Genomic DNA, 18,220 nt, shown 5'->3' with positions numbered 1-18,220 from the left:
AAATTCATCCACCAGGGGCATTGACAACTCATTCGTATGACTTCCTATCTAGCCAAGCTTTATAAACTATACATTTCTTAAAGAGAAAACAATAAAAAATAAAAAAATAAAAGCGAATATTCGACTTCGGTGAACAACATCAAATAGTGACAAATTAATAAACTACACTGAGGATTTTACCGTGTGTCGTTGCTGTTTTGGGATGGTGTGTTTGTGCTCTTTTTTGCAAAAGCACCTCATTTTCTGTGCTAAATCAACTATGTCTCTGAAAGCTTGTGAAACTGTCTAAATGAACTATAATGTTCTTCTCATGCAGCCTCTGAGGCTGCTGCATTCTCTGAGAAGTCCTTACTCACAAGGTCCATAATTTAATCTGCATTTGAGCCACGGACCACCAATTCAGGCTTTTGCAAATCCCGCCCCATTCTGCCCTGTTACTATGCTGGGACATTAACCCTGGGCAGATTGTTTTTATAGTGGCAGTGAATGGGATTTTTTTTTTCTTAGCCTCATTATTGCAATTTAAAGTATCAAAGGAAAAACATCTAGGTGATATTAATAAAAAGGGAAGACAAAGGTACAGTAGTTACATTGCAAAACAGGGGGTTTCCCCGAAAATATATGTTTTAATTTGTTTAATCCCAGTGGGACAGAATCACTATTGCAGATTATTTTATAGTGGAAGTGGATGGGATTTTTTTTCCCGTCATAGCCTCATTACAGCTATATAAAGTACCAAAAAAAACACATCTACGTGATATTAATAAAAAGGGAAGAAAAAGGTACAGTAATTACATAGCAAAACAGTAATTGTCCCCCGAAAATATATGTTTTAATTAGTTTAATCCTCTGGATCAGAGAGAGAATAGAAATAGAAAAAGAAAGCGCTTTGCATCTTGGGTAGGAAGAGGAGAACTATAATCTGTTCTCCTCACATAATAGGCTGGCTTTTCGTAATTCTGCCCATTTAAAATATATGTACCCAATCGTAACTAGTTAGACCATTGATAAGGTCCATGTGAACTAGTTTGTTGAAGCTTATTCATTATGATGAGCGAGATTGCGCCGTACTGCCGCGGCCGTACTGGACGAAGGTCGTGCTCCGCACTGCGGACAGTTGCTGAAAGCCTGAAACAACATTCTCCACTGCACAAACTCCACCCCCGATAGCAAAAAGTGAATGGTTTTTTCTGGTTGGCCAGTCAGGGAGTCTCAGGGACCAATCAGAAGGCTGACAAACGGTGAATTGATGAGATTCAGCCTCTCAGACACAAAACGTAGAATATTTTGTTATCGTTGGATAAGATTTTGTCCACAATTCCATGCTGTAATGAAGTGGTATACCATAGGAGACATAAAAGGCAAACATTGATCAAAATAATAATTCTTCTACTTTCCCTAATTGTATAGACTTCTTATAAATCAAGTATTTTAACAACAATTTAACTCTTGAGAGCGTAAAATTAAACCAAAAACCGAAAGATCTACAGTATAAGGGTCCATTTGGTTACCAACCCTCCGTCATTTAGCTGGGGACCGACTGTAATCTCTTCAAGGACCACTGGTGGTCCCCGGACCACTGTTTGAGAACCACTGCATTACTGATACACCTCCCACACTGGCCCATTTGCAGTGTTTTTCTATATCAGTGGTTCTCAACCGGTGGGTCGGGACCCCCAGGGGGGTTCCCACATTATTTAGGGGGTCCCCAGATATTAACTTAATGTGCAACATTGTTTTCTCACTGAACAGTAAACAAACCATCATAAAGTATAAGTGTATTGACTAGAGGGTATCTGCACATTTCCAAAGTGACAATTTAAGGACTTTTTAATATCTCTAAAATGTCAAATTAAACATTGGCCAAATTGTCAAATATTAGAGGCAGAAATTGTGAAAATAGCCGATCTACATGCTCACAGCGCCTCGCGTTACGAGGCGTTGTGAGCATGTAGATCTGCTATTTTCACAATAGAACCCGTGTTATACAAAATGTAATGCCTCAGCTCTTAGTGCTCGTCAGTTAAAATATGATTATTTTGGGGGTCGCGGCCTGAAAAGGTTGAGAAACACTGTTCTATGTGGCTTTCTTTGGCCTGTGTCCACCAGCTGCTCTGTTTCTTTGGCTTGTCCACCAGCTGCTCTGTCAGATTACTTAATTGTGCCAGTGGTATTTTGACCCCTGTTAATGTGAAACATCAATCACTGTTACATTTAACTGAGGGCTATCCGCTACACGTAGAACTAATCTTTAGTTTTGTAATAGATAAATAAAATACGTCAGATGTGTTGTATTATTAGTGGTTATAGAAGTACAGTAGATGTTTGACGTTATGGGTAACGATTGAACAAATCCCTATAGACTACAAACATTTTTAGATGTTCTTTTGTTCTCTAACAAAATATGTCCTATATTACATAATCATCAAAGTTTTTTGCTTTCTAAGCAAGATCTTAAATTATCAGACAACCTTGATCATATGGACAGCAGCACAGGAGAATATAGAAAACAATACTGTACAATATAGCCTATACAGTTGCTGCTATTGCTCTTATTTCCCTCTTAATATTCTTAATCTAATCATTTACAGATATACAATGAAAAAAGACGACAGTTCAGTGTGGTGAGGAATCAACCCCGCGAGATCGTGGAGAAAGTGGCCTCTGATATAGAGAGACTTCTAGCTAAGAAGCGCAAAGCCCTGGATGTAAGTTTTCCTCTTTTTGTTTAATACATTTTTATCCCACGATTTTGTAACCCATTTTTCACCCAGTGCCAATTGCCTAAACTGTAATCCTGGGCGCTACTCTCCCTCTGCCAACCTGGGGAGGGCCCCGAACTGAGCTCATGCTTCCTTCAGTGCATGAGGAGTGCAGGCCGCTTCTTATCACCTGACAGGGGGAGTTTCCTTGGGTTGGAAGGAACACGTTATTCCAACCAGTTCCTTTCCCCTTCATCAGGTGCCCCGGCTGGCCAGGGGGAGGCATTATAGAGACCAGGATTACTGCATGTTTTTTGTGAGGGTACCTACCCTAGGAGACACGGGGAGAACATGCAAACTCCACACAGAAAGGCCCTTTCGCCAACCCCACCTAGGGTGTCACTAAGTTTTCCTCTTCCAAATTAATCCTTAGAGTAGCGAGAGGTCTTGGCGTCACTCGTTCATTCCCTGGCTACGAGAAGTAATTTCTCTATGGATAATTTGGGTCATCTTAAAATTGTCTCATATATGAATCGTGGTCCAAAAATAAACAAACTGTCTCTGCGATATTGTCAGGGAGGTGTAGCTCTGTATCATTTATGATAGTCAGTCACTCATATTTGATACAGACTGTTTATGGCGAAAACATAACCCATTTAGCGTTTTCTCTCCGTCAGTTGATATCCTTTACGAGTCAAACAGCCAAAATAATTTGTTTATTTTTGGAACACGGTTCTTATATGACGCAATATGAAAAAAAAAAAAAAAGTCTATGGGAATTTCGCAACGAAACATTTAGACATTCACTGGAAAATCTCAGTAAATTGATTTGGTATCCATGTCCATGACACTCTTCCTTATGAGAGTGATTAGCGATGTTTTAATTTCTCTTCTCTTCCATTTGACATGCAGAGGTTAGCCAGCGAAGCAGAGCGTCTACAGCGAGAACACCTATGGCAGGATGGAATCAAGGTAAAGTGTGAAACGTAAAGCATTTGATAAATTAATGTGTGGTGAATAATAGGCTGTCCGCCATTATCGGCATTATTTGTTTAAAAGAACAGCTGTGCAGATGTGGGTGCGCACCGCGTTGCATTGACTCCAATAGGAATTAGATTTCTCTCGAGAAAAAAAGAATGGCTGCGCCCTGTTCATATTACTGTGGAAGGGATACTATTAATATAATACGGCAGACATGTACAGAAAAAATAGATTTTCGATTAACAATAGAACCAATCGCTCCGGTTTGAAGCCGTGGTCGGGTAGGCCAAAAGGACAAGATTGCATGTTATGAATAATAAAATAAAAAAAAAAACATCTGGACTACTATTTTTTGGAGAGAAGAACACGAACACGAACATGAAGGTAAAATAACCTTCTAGGCCGAAATTCTCCTTTAACACGGGGATTGTACTGTAACCTACTGTAACTACGTAGTGACAGACATATGCCAGGCAGCAGGAGGACTACTGGTACTGTGGAGCTGAACTGGCTGAAAAAGATGACTGCACGGGGCAGCGGTGTTGAGTCCTACACACATTGGCATTCCGCTTTTCCGCTCGGTCTGGCTCATTAGTCTAGTGAAGCAGCACTGTGGTATTACCACACACACACACACACACACAGACACGACTCTCTTTTCATTGCTGTTGTACTCTTTGTGAACAAACCAACACATTCCCCATAGTAATAATAACAATAATAATGTCTTTTATGTTTAACACCTATCTTCCGTTGCGGCACAACATGGCAAGATAGCAGTGTATTTCACCATATTTTCCAGCCATAAGTCACTTAACTGTAATCAAATCACAGCAGATGTGCAAAGTGTCTACTGTGATACCTTTCCCAAAGAACACCATAAGCAACGTAAGGGAGCAAACGTTTTGTAAAGAGGGGTACCCCTGGAGAAAATGTATGTGCCCCCTCCCTCTGACTGGAAACAATTATCAATGACCCTCCCCAAGTGATAAAAGAAAAAAGACTAACCCTCTCCATGCGTGTCACAAGATATTGTCCTAGCATACGATGTATCGTGGTATTAAAATGTGACAATAAGTATATTTTTAAATATATAAATATGTATATATTTAAATTATTAAAAAAATTATTAATATTTTTAATTAATAATTTTAATATTTTTGCTGGTGAAAGTTATATGTATGAGTATGACAAAATATGTAAGCTTACCATAAATCATGTGTCAATCTGCCTTCATGTGTCAATCTCCCTTCAGCTTAAAGCAACACTTGATTTTTTCTTTTTTTACATACAGTATAAAACGATTCGTCGATGAGTCACATTAAAGAAGTAGTTCACCCTCAAAATGACCTTTTTTTCTATTGATTACTCATGCCATGGAGACTTGAGTTCAATAATATTTTTTGGTATTTGTCACATTCCTAAGACAAAAACTTTATTATAGTAAATTTACCCCCATTGATTCCGGATGGGGACCTGGGGACCCATCCGGAATCAATGGGGGTACATTTATTGGAATTAAATGATTGTACTTTTACTCACTAGCCTACTGTAAGCTACTTGCAAGGGTATGGTCACAATGCCCTTTTATTGTAACTACTAGAAGCTCGGCCGCCCTTCGGGCGGCCGAGCGTCTAGTCGGCGCCCTGGCCAACTCGGGAACAATGTAAATAGGGGATGAATGCCCCGCCCTTTAATGCAAACCCCATTATACCTGTTGTCATAGGATCTGTTTTGACCATCTGTTTGCGTGTGTCCATTTATGCATATATGGGGATATCTGTCTGTCTACGTCCATTTTATGTCCATATATGGAGATCGCTGTAGGACCCGTTTTGACCATCTGTTTGCCTGTGTCCATTTATGCTCATATATGGAGATATCTGTATCTGTCTGTCTGCATCCATTTCATGCCCATATATGGAGATCTCTGTATCTGTTTGTCTGTGTCCCTTTATGCCCATTATGGAGATCTTTGTATCTGTCTGTGCCTCCGACTGTGTTGCAGACACAGTGCTGGTTCCCCCTTTAATGCAAACCCCATTATACCTGTTGTCATAGGACCCGTTTTGACCATCTGTTTACCTGTGTCCATTTATGCCCATATATGGAGATATCTGTATCTGTCTTTTTGCGTCCATTTTATGCCCATACATGGAGATCTTTGACCATCTGCTTGCCTGTGTCCATTTATGCTCATATATGGAGATATCCGTATCTGTCTGTCTGCATCCATTTTATGCCCATAAATGGAGATCTATGCAGACACAGTGCCGGTTCCGGAAAACCCTGATGTCAGACATCAGAATCCGAACCTTTCGTGCTGGTTCCAGAAAATCGCGTATCGTATCGGATCGAGGCCAGGCACTGCACTACCTGCTGCGGCGGGGAACGCGCGTGCCGAATTTGAAATAGGGAATGAATGCCCCACCCTTTAATGCAAACCCCATTATACCTGTTGTCATAAGAGCCGTTTTGACCATATGTTTGCCTGTGTCCTTTTATGCCCATATAGGAACATCAGAATACGTAACCATGTCATTTTTTGTTGACTTATGTGGCGTACGTGATCTCAGATGTGATGTCACAATGAGTCAGCGCTTGCGCCGATTTCCTCCGGAACAGCCTGATGTCAACAATCAGCTCCGCATAAGGAGATTCCGAACGTTTTGCGCCGGTTTCGGAAAACCGCGAGTCGGGTCGGGTCGAGGCCCGGCACTGCACTCCGTGCGGCGGCGGGGAACACGCGTGCCGAATCTGAAGCCCATGGGACGAACGGTTCTCGAGATACGCGGATTACAAACAGACAGAGACTTCTCGCATTTATAGATAGACTAGAAGCTGGGCCGCCCTTTGGGCGGCCCAGCGTCTAGTCGGCGACCTGGCCAACTCGGAACAATGTAAATAGGGAATGAATGCCCCGCCCTTTAATGCAAACCCCATTATACCTGTTTTCATAGGACCCGTTTTGACCATTTGTCTGCCTGTGTCCATTTATGCCCATATATGGAGATATCTGTATCTGTCTGTCTGTCGGTGTCCATTTTATGTCCATATATGGAGATCACTGCAGTTATAGTTCTGGGTCCATTTTATTCCCATATATGCCCATATATGGAGATATCTGTCTATCTGCGTCCATTTTATGCCCATATATGGAGATCTCTGTATCTGTCTGTCTGTGTCCCTTTTATGCCCGTATATGGAGATCTTTGTGATTCTGCATCCATTGTATGCCCATATATGCCATATATGGAGATATCTGTTTATCTGCGTCCATTTTATGCCCATATATGAGATTTCTGTCGCTTTTTCAAACAGATGGTCAAAACGGGTCCTATGACAACAGGTATAATGGGGTTTGCATTAAAGGGGGAACCGGCACTGTGTCTGCAACACAGTCGGAGGCACAGCCAGATACAGAGATTTCCATAATGGGAATAAAGGGACACAGACAAACAGATGGAGGAGGAGACAAACTTAATGCAAACCCCATTATACCTGTTGTCATAGGACCCGTTTTGACCATCTGTTTGCCTGTGTCCATTTATGCCCATATATGGAGATATCTGTATCTGTCTGTCTGCGTCCACTTTATGCCCATATATGGAGATCTTTGACCATCTGTTTGCCTGTGTCCATTTATGCCCATATATGGAGATATCTGTATTTGTCTGTCTGCATCCATTTTATGCCCATATATGGAGATCTATGCAGACACAGTGCCAGTTCCGGAAAATCCTGATGTCAGACATCAGAATCCGAACCTTTCGTGCTGGTTCCAGAAAATCGTGTATCGGTTCGGGTCGAGGCCGAGCACTGCACTACCTGCTGCGGTGGGGAACGCACATGCCGAATTTGAAATAGGGAATGAATGCTCCACCCTTTAATGCAAACCCCATGAATGCCCCACCCTTTAATGCAAACCCCAATATACCTGTTGTCATAGGACCCGTTTTGACCATCTGTTTGTCTTTGTCCACTTATGCCCATATATGAAGATCTCTGCACACACAGTACCGGTTGCGGAAAACTCTGATGTCAGACTTTATGCCCATATCTGGAGAACGCGCGTGCCGGTGGGAAGAAGGGTTCTCGAGATACGCGGATTACATACATACATACACATTCACAGAGATTTTGTGTTGACTCATGTGGCGTACGTGATGTCAGAGCCTTTTATGAAGTGATGTCACAATGACTCAGCGTTTGCGCCGATTTCCTCCGGAACAGCCTGATGTCAACAATCAGCTCCGCATAAGGAGATTCCGAACGTTTCGCGCCGGTTTCGGAAAACCGCAAGTCGGGTCGGGTCGAGGCCCGGCACTGCACTCCGCGCGGCGGCGGGGAACGCGCGTGCCGAATCTGAAGCCGGTGGGACGAACGGTTCTCGAGATACGCGGATTACAAACAAACAGACAGAGATTTGTCGCAGCTTAGTACATTATGAAGGAAATGTACTAGGCTAGTGTAAGTAACCACTTCATTGCCGTGTTCTGTGGCCTGGCGTGACGAAATTCGATAGGTAACGACATTTTGTGTAACGCGATTCACATTCCGGCACACTCTCTCGCTGTAGCCACACATTAGTACGTTTTTTTGCCCACTGATATAACACCTCGAAATATATACTGTAAATCAAAGTGATGGGATCTCCTGTAGGACACTGTAGGATCTTCTTGTCAACGGCCTGTGATTTATTCATGTGTCTCTCTCCTATCATGAAAAATAATGGCATCCACATAGTGGATGTTACAGCTTGTAAATGAGTATAAACCATAATAGTAAAAATGACCACGTAGGCATATATTAGTATTATCCATGCAAGAGATAGAGTATTATCCATTGCTCACACTCAGTCACACTGAGTTGCGCCTGACTGTCACACTCAGTCAGGCGGAAACAGACAAATCTTATCTCGTCACCATCTGCGGCAGAAACCTCAAGTCTTCATATTTCAACTTTGTTTTATGTTCTTCTGTGAATGAATGGCCTACTTTGTTGCACAAGAGTTTTGCTGAAAAGTAGAGAAAACATGTTCTGCTAGTTTCACTATTTTTAAAACGTGTTGAATGTGTGTGTGTGTGTGTGTGTGTGTGTGTGTGTGTGTGTGTGCGTGCGTGTGTGCGTGTGTTTGTTCTTCTGTACGTGTGTGTGTGTGAGAAAAGCTACTGTACTGTAAATGCACAACCACATAACCTTTACTGAGGAGTAGTCTCACATAGCCAGGTGTTTCGATAGCTCCGTCTAGACAGAGATCTCTGAAAGTGTGCCCACGCGAGACTAGTACTGAGGTGACTTATCTGAATAATATCGACGCTATCTGCGGCAGAAACCTCAAGTCTTCATATTTCAACTTTTTTTTTATGTTCTTCTGTGAATGAATGGCCTACTTTGTTGTGCAAGTGTTTGAACGTGTTGTACGTGAATGTGTGTGTGTGTGTGTGTGTGTGTGTGTGTGTGTGTGTGTGTGTGTGTGTGTGTGTGTGTGTGTGTGTGTGTGTGTGTGTGTGTGTGTGTGTGTGTGTGTGTGTGAGAATATGAACATACTGTATCAGGGTTTCTACAGGACCACAACAATATTATATACAGTGTTACCCATTCACCGTACAGTTGCTTTAGGATGGCCCACACTTTTTTTTACTTGAGAGCTACTTTTAAAATTACCACCTTAACATGATTACAATTTAGATAGATAGATAGATAGATAGATAGATAGATAGATAGATAGATAGATAGATAGATAGATAGATAGATTTATTGTCATTGTAACAATACAGTACAGGCAGGGGTGAGATGCTGCGGGCTCGGGCAGCCCATCTTCAGCAGAAACCTCAAGTCTTCATATTTCAACTTTGTTTTATGTTCTTCTGTGCGTACGTGCATGTGCGAGCGTATGTGTGAGAAAAGCTAGATGTACAGTAGGTTGCACAACCTGTACTGGGGTGTTAGTCTCACATAGCCAGGTGTTTCGTTAGCTCCGTCTAGGCAGAGATCTCTGAAAGTGTGCCCACGCGAGACTAGCACTGAGGTGACTTATCTTCGCCATCTGCGGCAGAAACCTCAAGTCTGGACCGAAGCTGCACGCACACACGCGCGCGTGCACGCACGTCGTCACGTTGTGTGACGCCGCGGTCAACACGAGCACTTCAGTCCCCTACCTGGCTAGCTGCTTTGCATAACAATATTTCGCGTGGGAGGAGGAAAAAAAGAGAGCCCTGACAAAGGGAGCAGGAGGGAGGGGGTGTGCGGGTCGAAGGCGTTGTGTGTGGGAGATTGTGTGTGTGTGTGTGTGTGTGTGTGTGTGTGTGAGTGTATGTCTTCGTGTGTGTACGGGTTGCGTGAGTGTGTGTGTCTGTATTCATGAGAAATCACGTGTTTATGTACTGTAAGTGGGCCTGTTTATCGTCTTCAGGACTGTGAATGTCAATGCTGAGTACGTCCTTGAATAGGCCACAGTCCTGGAGACAAAACAACAGGTGTCTGGAGATGTGGTGGGTGCGCGGGGGCACACCCACCATCCATTCAAGCCTCTTGGCTTGAATCTTCTTGTCTCTTGACCAAGAGGCTGGGAAGAGACATGAAACCATGTGACATAGAGAATGAATTGGACCCCCCCCCCCCTCATTCTCAAACGACACAGAGAGGATATATGACTTCACTGTTTGTAGGAAGCCCTACAGCTCAATAATTCACCTTCTACTAGTGGTGGAACAAGGACTCACCTGTTTTACTTAAAGGACCAGTTCACCTCTGGGACAACCAGATCTTATTTTATTGTTGTTTGGGAGAAGAACAACACAATCCTGAGTTATTTTTTTGTGTTCAATCTGGGTTTTGAGATATTTTAGTATTTCAGCGTGAACGATGATGCTTTTTGCATCATTTGACACATCATGCTGCATCATATGATGCAAAAAGCATCATCATTCACACTGAAATACGGAAATATTTAAAAACACAGATTGAACACAAAAAAATACTCGGGGTTGTGTTGATCTTCTCCAAAACAACAATAAAATAAGATCTGGTTGCCCCAGAGGTGAACTGGCCCTTTAAGTAAAAGTAGCAACACTACAACACAGAAATATTCTCTTACACATAATCATAATAGTCCTGCTTTAATGTTTTAACGTTGCCAAACATAAAAGTAGTCAATGTTGCATCTGGTAAAGCCACGGTTGATTTTAATGACCCAACACTTGACTAAACCACGATAGCTGGTCATCTATGCTGTACATGAAAGAAGACTGAGAGGGTTGAATGCAAGCATAGAAATACACACTATTTCCACTGCTTAAAATACTGTTTTATTATGCCAAGTTATAAGTTGAGTTTCTGGGCATAATCAATAGCACACAGACAATAAATATATTGACAATAAATATCATTCAACCGATATAAAGCATAATGTTGCTGTCAGGTGGATACCTTGTATGTCCAAATTGCATACATATTAAACATAACTGTAGGTTTCACAGCAATATCCCCAAAATATAAGTTAACAGAATAAATAAAAATATAATTGACTTTTTCCAGAGGTGGTTAAGTATTAGAATGAGAATGTTCCCTTGTAAGAAGGGAATACTGTAAAAAGTCCAGGAATAAATTCCTTACCAAAAAATGTCTTCACCAATGTGTTTGTAAAGGTGTCTAGTAACATCCCACAAAGACTGAAATTCAGTTTCCCTAGGAGAATCCGTTACAGCTGATGAAAGTTGGAGTCCCATTAAATTAACTATACAGGATAAAACACACCAAAATAAATATGCTTTAAGTAGCATGCGTGAGGGGTCAATTGAGTGTTACTAGACACCTTACAAACACATTGGTGAAGAAATGTTTTGGTAAGGAATATATTCCAGGATATGACACTATTACTGACAATATTCCCTTCTTATTGTGTGTTCTGTGGGTATACCAGATCATGGTCGCTCCCTCTAGTGTTGTGGCTGTGGGTGTCACTCATGGGGAGAAGTAGGTATGAGCCTATTGAGGGTGCTGTCATACTTCACGAAGCGACTAAAGGAGTAGTTCACCCCCAAAATGACTTTGTTTCTAATTATTACTCACTCCATGGAGACTTGAGTTCAATAATAATAGTTTTTTGTATTTGTCACATTCCTAAGACACAAATGTGATTATAGTAAATTTACCCCCATTGATTCTGGATGTGGACCCAAATGCATTAGGGTCCCCATCCGCAATCAACGGGGAGGTGCATTTATTGTTATCAAATTGTTGTCTTAGGAATGTGACAAAAAATAAATATATATTTGAACTCAAGTCCCCATGGCATGAGTAATCAATAGAAAAAAGGTAATTTTGGGGGTGAACTACTCCTTTATGCAGAGTGTAGTGCTCCTGCCCCTACTGGTGGACAAAGGCAGGACCATAAGTTCTTTTAGTCATTGAGTAAAATCCAATTAAGTTTAGATTTAATACATTCTTGTGTTTCAGGTGTATGGTAAGTATTTCAAAATATATTCTCAGCCCCTTCAATACTGTAGATATAATTAATCAACACTCTTTTCTTTCTTCCAGGTAATCAGAACGTAAGTATCTTAATTCCCAGGTTAAACAGGTGAGTATATTAATTATAGCTTAGCAGGTAAGGTAAGTATACTTCAAAAACTCCAGGTACCAGATACATATAAACCAAGTGAATGCTTCTTAGTATTTAAATAACCAGAATTCAATGTCCAGTCAGGCAAGTATAAAAAAAAAAATCTTTACTGAAGACAACACATAAAACAGACAATAACATGAATTGAAACAAGCCTATATGCATATCAATATCAATTGAGCGACGTTCGCGACCCCCCAAACATTGAATCACCATTGCACCCTAAAGAACTGCAGTTCAGAATTTAACCCCAATAAACCCCTCATTGCAGGCCTGTTGCGATGCTCGGGTACGTTGTGGCCTAAAGCGGAATGGCCCCTTCACTCTGAACATGCCAGCTCACTGCTTAAATGACTCTCCTCTCTGGTCCCGACGTTACTAAGAGACAGCCTCTTTTTAGCTCCACAATGTCCCTCTGTACTTGTGAGACTTGACGCTAAAACGTCACTTTGCCCTCGCTGGTTTAGCATACACTGATAATCACCTCACGTGTAGAATATCACGGTGTAAACGTCTGGCTGACGTTCAGTCCACTTCCACACGTGAATGCTGTGGAGCAGACACACTCACAGAAACTACTGTCCAAAATGTTATTCCACAAAGTTTTCACATACAGTTAATAAATTGCATACGTTAGTTACATTATACTTCAACATTTGAATGATAAATTACATGAAGTAAATAAGTAAGTACATTTGAGTAAGTAAGTACAGTTTAAATAAGTAAGTACATTTTCTTAAATTCTAACATTTAACACAAATGCTCTTAAATTGTCAAGGTTGGTGCTTTGTGGTTTTTCTTTTCTTTTCTTTTTTTTACTTCCCTTCCCGTTTTCCCCCAGCTCCTCTCTACCCCTACCCCCCCCCCCCCCACCCATAAAAGCTAAGAAAAAAAAGAGAAAAGGAGAAAAGAAGGGAAAAAGAAAAAAGGAAAGAGTCAAGAGATTAGGTAGAGCAGAGGAAGTAAAGAAACCAGCATGTGTATTGAGATCCAAAAAAATAATAATTTGTAGTTCAGAGCAGACCCTTGGATCCTAACTTATCCTAACCCAAAAATAAATCACCTTTCAAAATAAAAGCACCAGTCACTGAGACTAGACACACATAAAACACAGTTCCACTGTATTAAACCATTAAAATAAAAATATCCACCAGGTTACAAGAGGAACACGTGTTGTGTGTCCACTGAGTGACCAAGACCCCAGTCCCTCCAAACCCAGCTTGTAATAAAACATATGGGGTTCCTTCTAGCTACGCTGTGAGTTGTTCTCCTCTCTCATTGCTTCAACAGTGTCTTTAAGTTGTTTAAGAAACGTTTCCACAGGACGTTTTGGCCAGCTCTTGCAGGGACAGTCTTTGGTGGTTCCCTGTAGAGAAGGGTAATTACATTATGTCCAGCGACTGATAAACTCTTGATCACTCATTAAATACATTTCTTTAAGTTCTTTAAGTTATTGTATTATTTTATGTGGCTCCTGAACATCACCATAACACTGATTTCTGGAAACAGAGCTTACTGTATGGAAACAGAGATCGACCAACCTGTGCTGCTAAACCCATCCTAAATGACAAACTAAATAATCTCCAAGATACTGCCTAAACTATTTTAACCACTTATCACAAACTTGGAAAATCTTTATTGTGTTTTTATCCTCTGTGAATCCACTGTCGGGGTAAGTGCTATATCACCAAATTAAATACATAATCCTATTGCCTAAACAGAACTAGTTTAACCGTATTTCAAAATGTAACATTAATACTGTAATTGTACACAAATGTTATATCTAACATTAATACTGGAATGTCCCCATTAACTGTTTAAAATGTGTTGGATACTTGGAATTCAAACTAGGATCATTATAGTTTCAAGCCTCTAACAACCACAACATCACTTCACCTTACATGAGGATAGGTGGAACAGAGCATTATCAGGAGTCACTCTGTATCCTTAACTATTTGGAAGTAAATGTTTACATTAAATACTTACATCTTGCTTTTCGTTCAAGTAATCCTTTGTCTGGCAAATCCGGAAAAGTTGTTCACCAGTGATGGTACAGTTCCTCTGTATGTTGTCCAGTTCAGCTTTATAACAGCTGTATACACAGTATTCCTGCATGTGAATGGAACGGAGACAGTTGTGGTGTTCAGTACTGTGACTGAATGAAGAAGAGCTTGTGGTTTTCACACATTTGCTCTGAGTTGCTGCTGTAAGAAATCTCGCTGCTACTACTATAGGTATGTGTCATCATTTCGACAACGGAGCGGAGGGTTAGCGACTCACCCTTTTTTCTAACTCAATGGACAATGGAATTTATCCAAACTGGACTGGTCATATTCCTTGGGTAACATGTGAACATTAGACGATTGCAGTGTTCAGTAACTCATGTGTGTCTGGAACTGCATTTACAGTAGTTTCAGTTTCATGAACAGGCAATAATTGTAGCAGCTCACATAAAATGCCGTAACTCGGGCTAGGAGCGTCCGGGAGAGCCGGGGCCGGTACCTATTCGTCCGCCAAGGCAACGCGGAGACCCCACCCCTCATTTCTCACATGCCCCTCTTCTAGCGCCACCTTCAGGCCGATTTTTAAAACACATTTTTGGACACTGCTCCTACAGTTTTTGCCCTAAAATCACGCAAATCGCTACACAGTATGTCTACACTCATCCCATCAACATGAATCTGTCCCATATAGCGCCACCTTCAGGCCGATTTTTAAAAATCAAACCTCGGTTCGAAGTGGAGCGGTGTGTGTGTGTGTGTGTGTGTGTGTGTGTGTGTGTGTGTGTGTGTGTGTGTGTGTGTGTGTGTGTGTGTGTTTGTGCCTGCACAACAGCGCCCCTCCTTTAACTTGTGTGGCCACTCAAGGTATTGCCAGGCTACAGACATACCCAGCCAGCCAGCCACATAGCCAGCCAGCCAGCCAGCCACAGACATACCTGTCTATTGGGAGCGCTTTCACCGCTCCAAAAACACATTTTTGGACACTGCTCCTACAGATTTTGCCCTAAAATCCCTAAAATCACTACACAGCATGTCTACACTCATCTCATTAACATGGATCAGGAAGATTTTGGAAAAACAAATTTTTGCCCTATTTGTGGAGATAAGCGTCCTACGGTCGCTTATCTCCCGATTAGGGAGTCTTACTGGTACTGTTCCTTCTTTGCAATACGTTAGTTCTGTTATATTAAAATCAACCTAATTGCAGATAATAACTCTTACCGACATGTCGGGTTTCAAGGTACTGGGAGTGTGGAATACTGATGAATTCTGTTTGTGTGGAAGAAAGCAGATTATTAGTTACAAAAAAAGAAAGCTTTTTAGTTTAAATAAATAAATAAATGCATAAATGCATAAATACATAAATACTAAGGCTGAGACTTTAACTGATTAATTGCGATTAATTCATTACAGAAAATTAACGCGATTAAAAAAATTAACACATTTTAATCGCACTTAGTTTTTACACCACAGAACCTTCAGTTTTGGGCATACTGATCATATCGATGCACCAACCAAGAAGAGACAACAAACGCAAAGGGAGAAGTAGCTGATCAGAGCGCTTTGCTTGGCCCAGTGGATGCGAAATTTAGATTTAAAAAACTCACTTGTTGATTCACTCGTACAACAAAATGTGTTTTACTTGAAAAAAATGCTTCTCAGGTCAAATATCGATGTGCGATTAAAATGTGATTAATTGCGATTAATTAATCACAGAGCCTGTAATTAATTAGATTAAAACTTTTAATCGCATCCCAGCCCTAATAAATACATAAATACATAATAACTTACACATATGGGTGTCCCTATTAACTCAGGTGTGAAGTCGCTGTCAATAGGTTTAGCTGGAAGGCCAGCTGAGAGGGTAAAAATCCCAAGCAGAATGGTGAAAAGATGTTCCATTGCCATGGTGTCAGGGCCTGGTCAGCTTTATGTTCAGCAGTGTTGTTGAAGGGTACGTGCAGCGGTTGATGTCTGTACCTTCTAAACTGTGATGGACTTATATATAAATATGTGGGACGTAGAAGGGCGGTGATCATGTAGATAATCATCTAATTCAGTCATTGTTTTCCTTCAGGTGACGCTTGAGATTTATTTCTCTTTTTTCCAGTCTTGGGTAAAACCCATGCACACCTGGCCTTTGACCTGACAGTCACATCGCAGCTTTTAACTTTGTGTGTGTGTGTGTGTGTGTGTGTGTGTGTGTGTGTGTGTGTGTGTGTGTGTGTGTGTGTGTGTGTGTGTGCGCGTGTGCGTGCGTGTGTGTGTGTGTGTGTGTGTCACACCTTGGCCTATATCCACTATAGGAGTCAATCAATTAATGGGGCATTAGAGCGTGATTTGCATCCTTGTGATCAGAAGTGTTAAATAACTTCTTTTGGATTTGTTGCATTCCTCGTCTTAGGAATGCGACAAATACGAAAAAAAAATACCAGTTGATACTTAAGAGATATTTTGAGATGATTACTATATAGGATGCAAATGGCGCCATAACGGCTCATTAATGAGCTTGTAGATCATAGTCAGGCTACTTGGAAGACGTAGGCAGGAGGAAAGGAGATTCACGCAAAGAAAGATGAGAGGACGGGCGCCCAAAATATGATCTGCGTTGTATCTGTGTTGCGTTGTAAGCTTATAGATCGGCTATATTTCTGGTAAAGAGATGGTGTTTATAGAAAAAAAGCAGTCAAAGAAATGTGGGTCAGAGGGTAAAAATCCCAAGCAGAATGGTGAAAAGATGTTCCGTTGTCATGGTGTCAGGGCCTGGTCAGCTTTATGTTCAGCAGTGTTGTTGAAAAGTACAGTCTGTACCTTCTAAACTGTGATGGACTTATAAAATATGTGAGGCGTAGGAGGCCGTTGATCATGTAGATATCATCAAATTCAGTCATTGTTTTCCTTCAGGTGACGCTTGAGATCTTTCTTCTTTGTGTGACATGCAGGGTAAAACCCATGCACGAATGAAAAGAATAGTGCACGCACATCCGTGGCCCAGGTGCTAGACAAGCAGAATCATGAAGGAAAAGTAGAGTCTGCACACTGGTTACGCTCCATAAAGTTTATTGCGTCAACGTTTCGATCAAAGGATCTTCATCAGGACAAAAGTGACTTTTGTCCTGATGAAGATCCTTTGATCGAAACGTTGACGCAATAAACTTTATAAAACCCATGCACACCTTGCCTTTGACTAGACACTCACGTCACAGCTTTTAACTTTCACTGGTCATTAGCCTGTTCTACATTTTTCCTGTTTGCAGTGGTACAAAGGGTAAAGGTATCAATACTGCAATGTGGAAATATCTGTTAAAAGTACAAAAGTATTAGTATCAAAATGTACTTTAAGTATCAAAGTACTCATTATGCAGAATGTTCCATTTCACAAGTAAAAAAAAAATCTTTAGTAAATAGCAGATCTACAAGCTCACAATGTGTGGCAATGCAACACATGGGTTGATAGCTTGATTCTGAGCTTGTAGATCTGCTATTTTCAAATGGCTGAAATTGACTATGGGACTGAAGTGGTTAATGCATGTTTTGTGTTAATAATCAAAATCTGCAAAGTAACTAAGTAAAATAATTGTAATAGGGTAAAAGTACAGTATTTGCCTCGATCTGCAATGTTGTTGAGTAGAAGTAAAAGTATTGAAACTTGGAAATACTCCAGTAAAGTAAAAAAAGAAAAAAAAAAAAGAAAAAAGAAAAGAACTTCCACCACCCGCTCCCTCAGATTTGGTGATGACAAACCTTTTGGGATTTCCCAAACAAGCGTAGTGACAGGGCTTTCTCAGTTAGCCCTCACTCTCTGGAACTCACTCCCAAACTCACATCAAAGCCGCCCCCACCCTTGCCGTGTTCAAAGCCTCCCTCAAAAACCCCAAGATTATTTTGATTTGTTTTGTACAGTGACT

The 18,220-nt window shown here is 41.0% G+C and overlaps 1 protein-coding gene across 1 annotated transcript in view; it reads left to right on the top strand.

Annotated features, from left to right (window-relative positions):
* cacna2d2b (calcium channel, voltage-dependent, alpha 2/delta subunit 2b) overlaps nt 1-18,220 on the top strand; it is a gene marked incomplete at both ends in the record, with an annotated part of 67,970 nt that overhangs the window by 12,409 nt on the left and 37,341 nt on the right. Inside the window, 2 exons of the mRNA XM_080727678.1 lie at nt 2,592-2,708; nt 3,615-3,674. Of these exons, the coding sequence (XP_080583804.1) occupies nt 2,592-2,708; nt 3,615-3,674 (177 nt within the window). The remainder of the gene's footprint in view (nt 1-2,591; nt 2,709-3,614; nt 3,675-18,220) is intronic.

Source organism: Nannobrachium achirus (assembly GCF_963921795.1).
Source record: "Nannobrachium achirus genome assembly, chromosome: 6".
NCBI classification, from domain to species: Eukaryota; Metazoa; Chordata; class Actinopteri; order Myctophiformes; family Myctophidae; genus Nannobrachium; species Nannobrachium achirus.
This window is presented reverse-complemented; position numbering and strand designations above follow the sequence as displayed.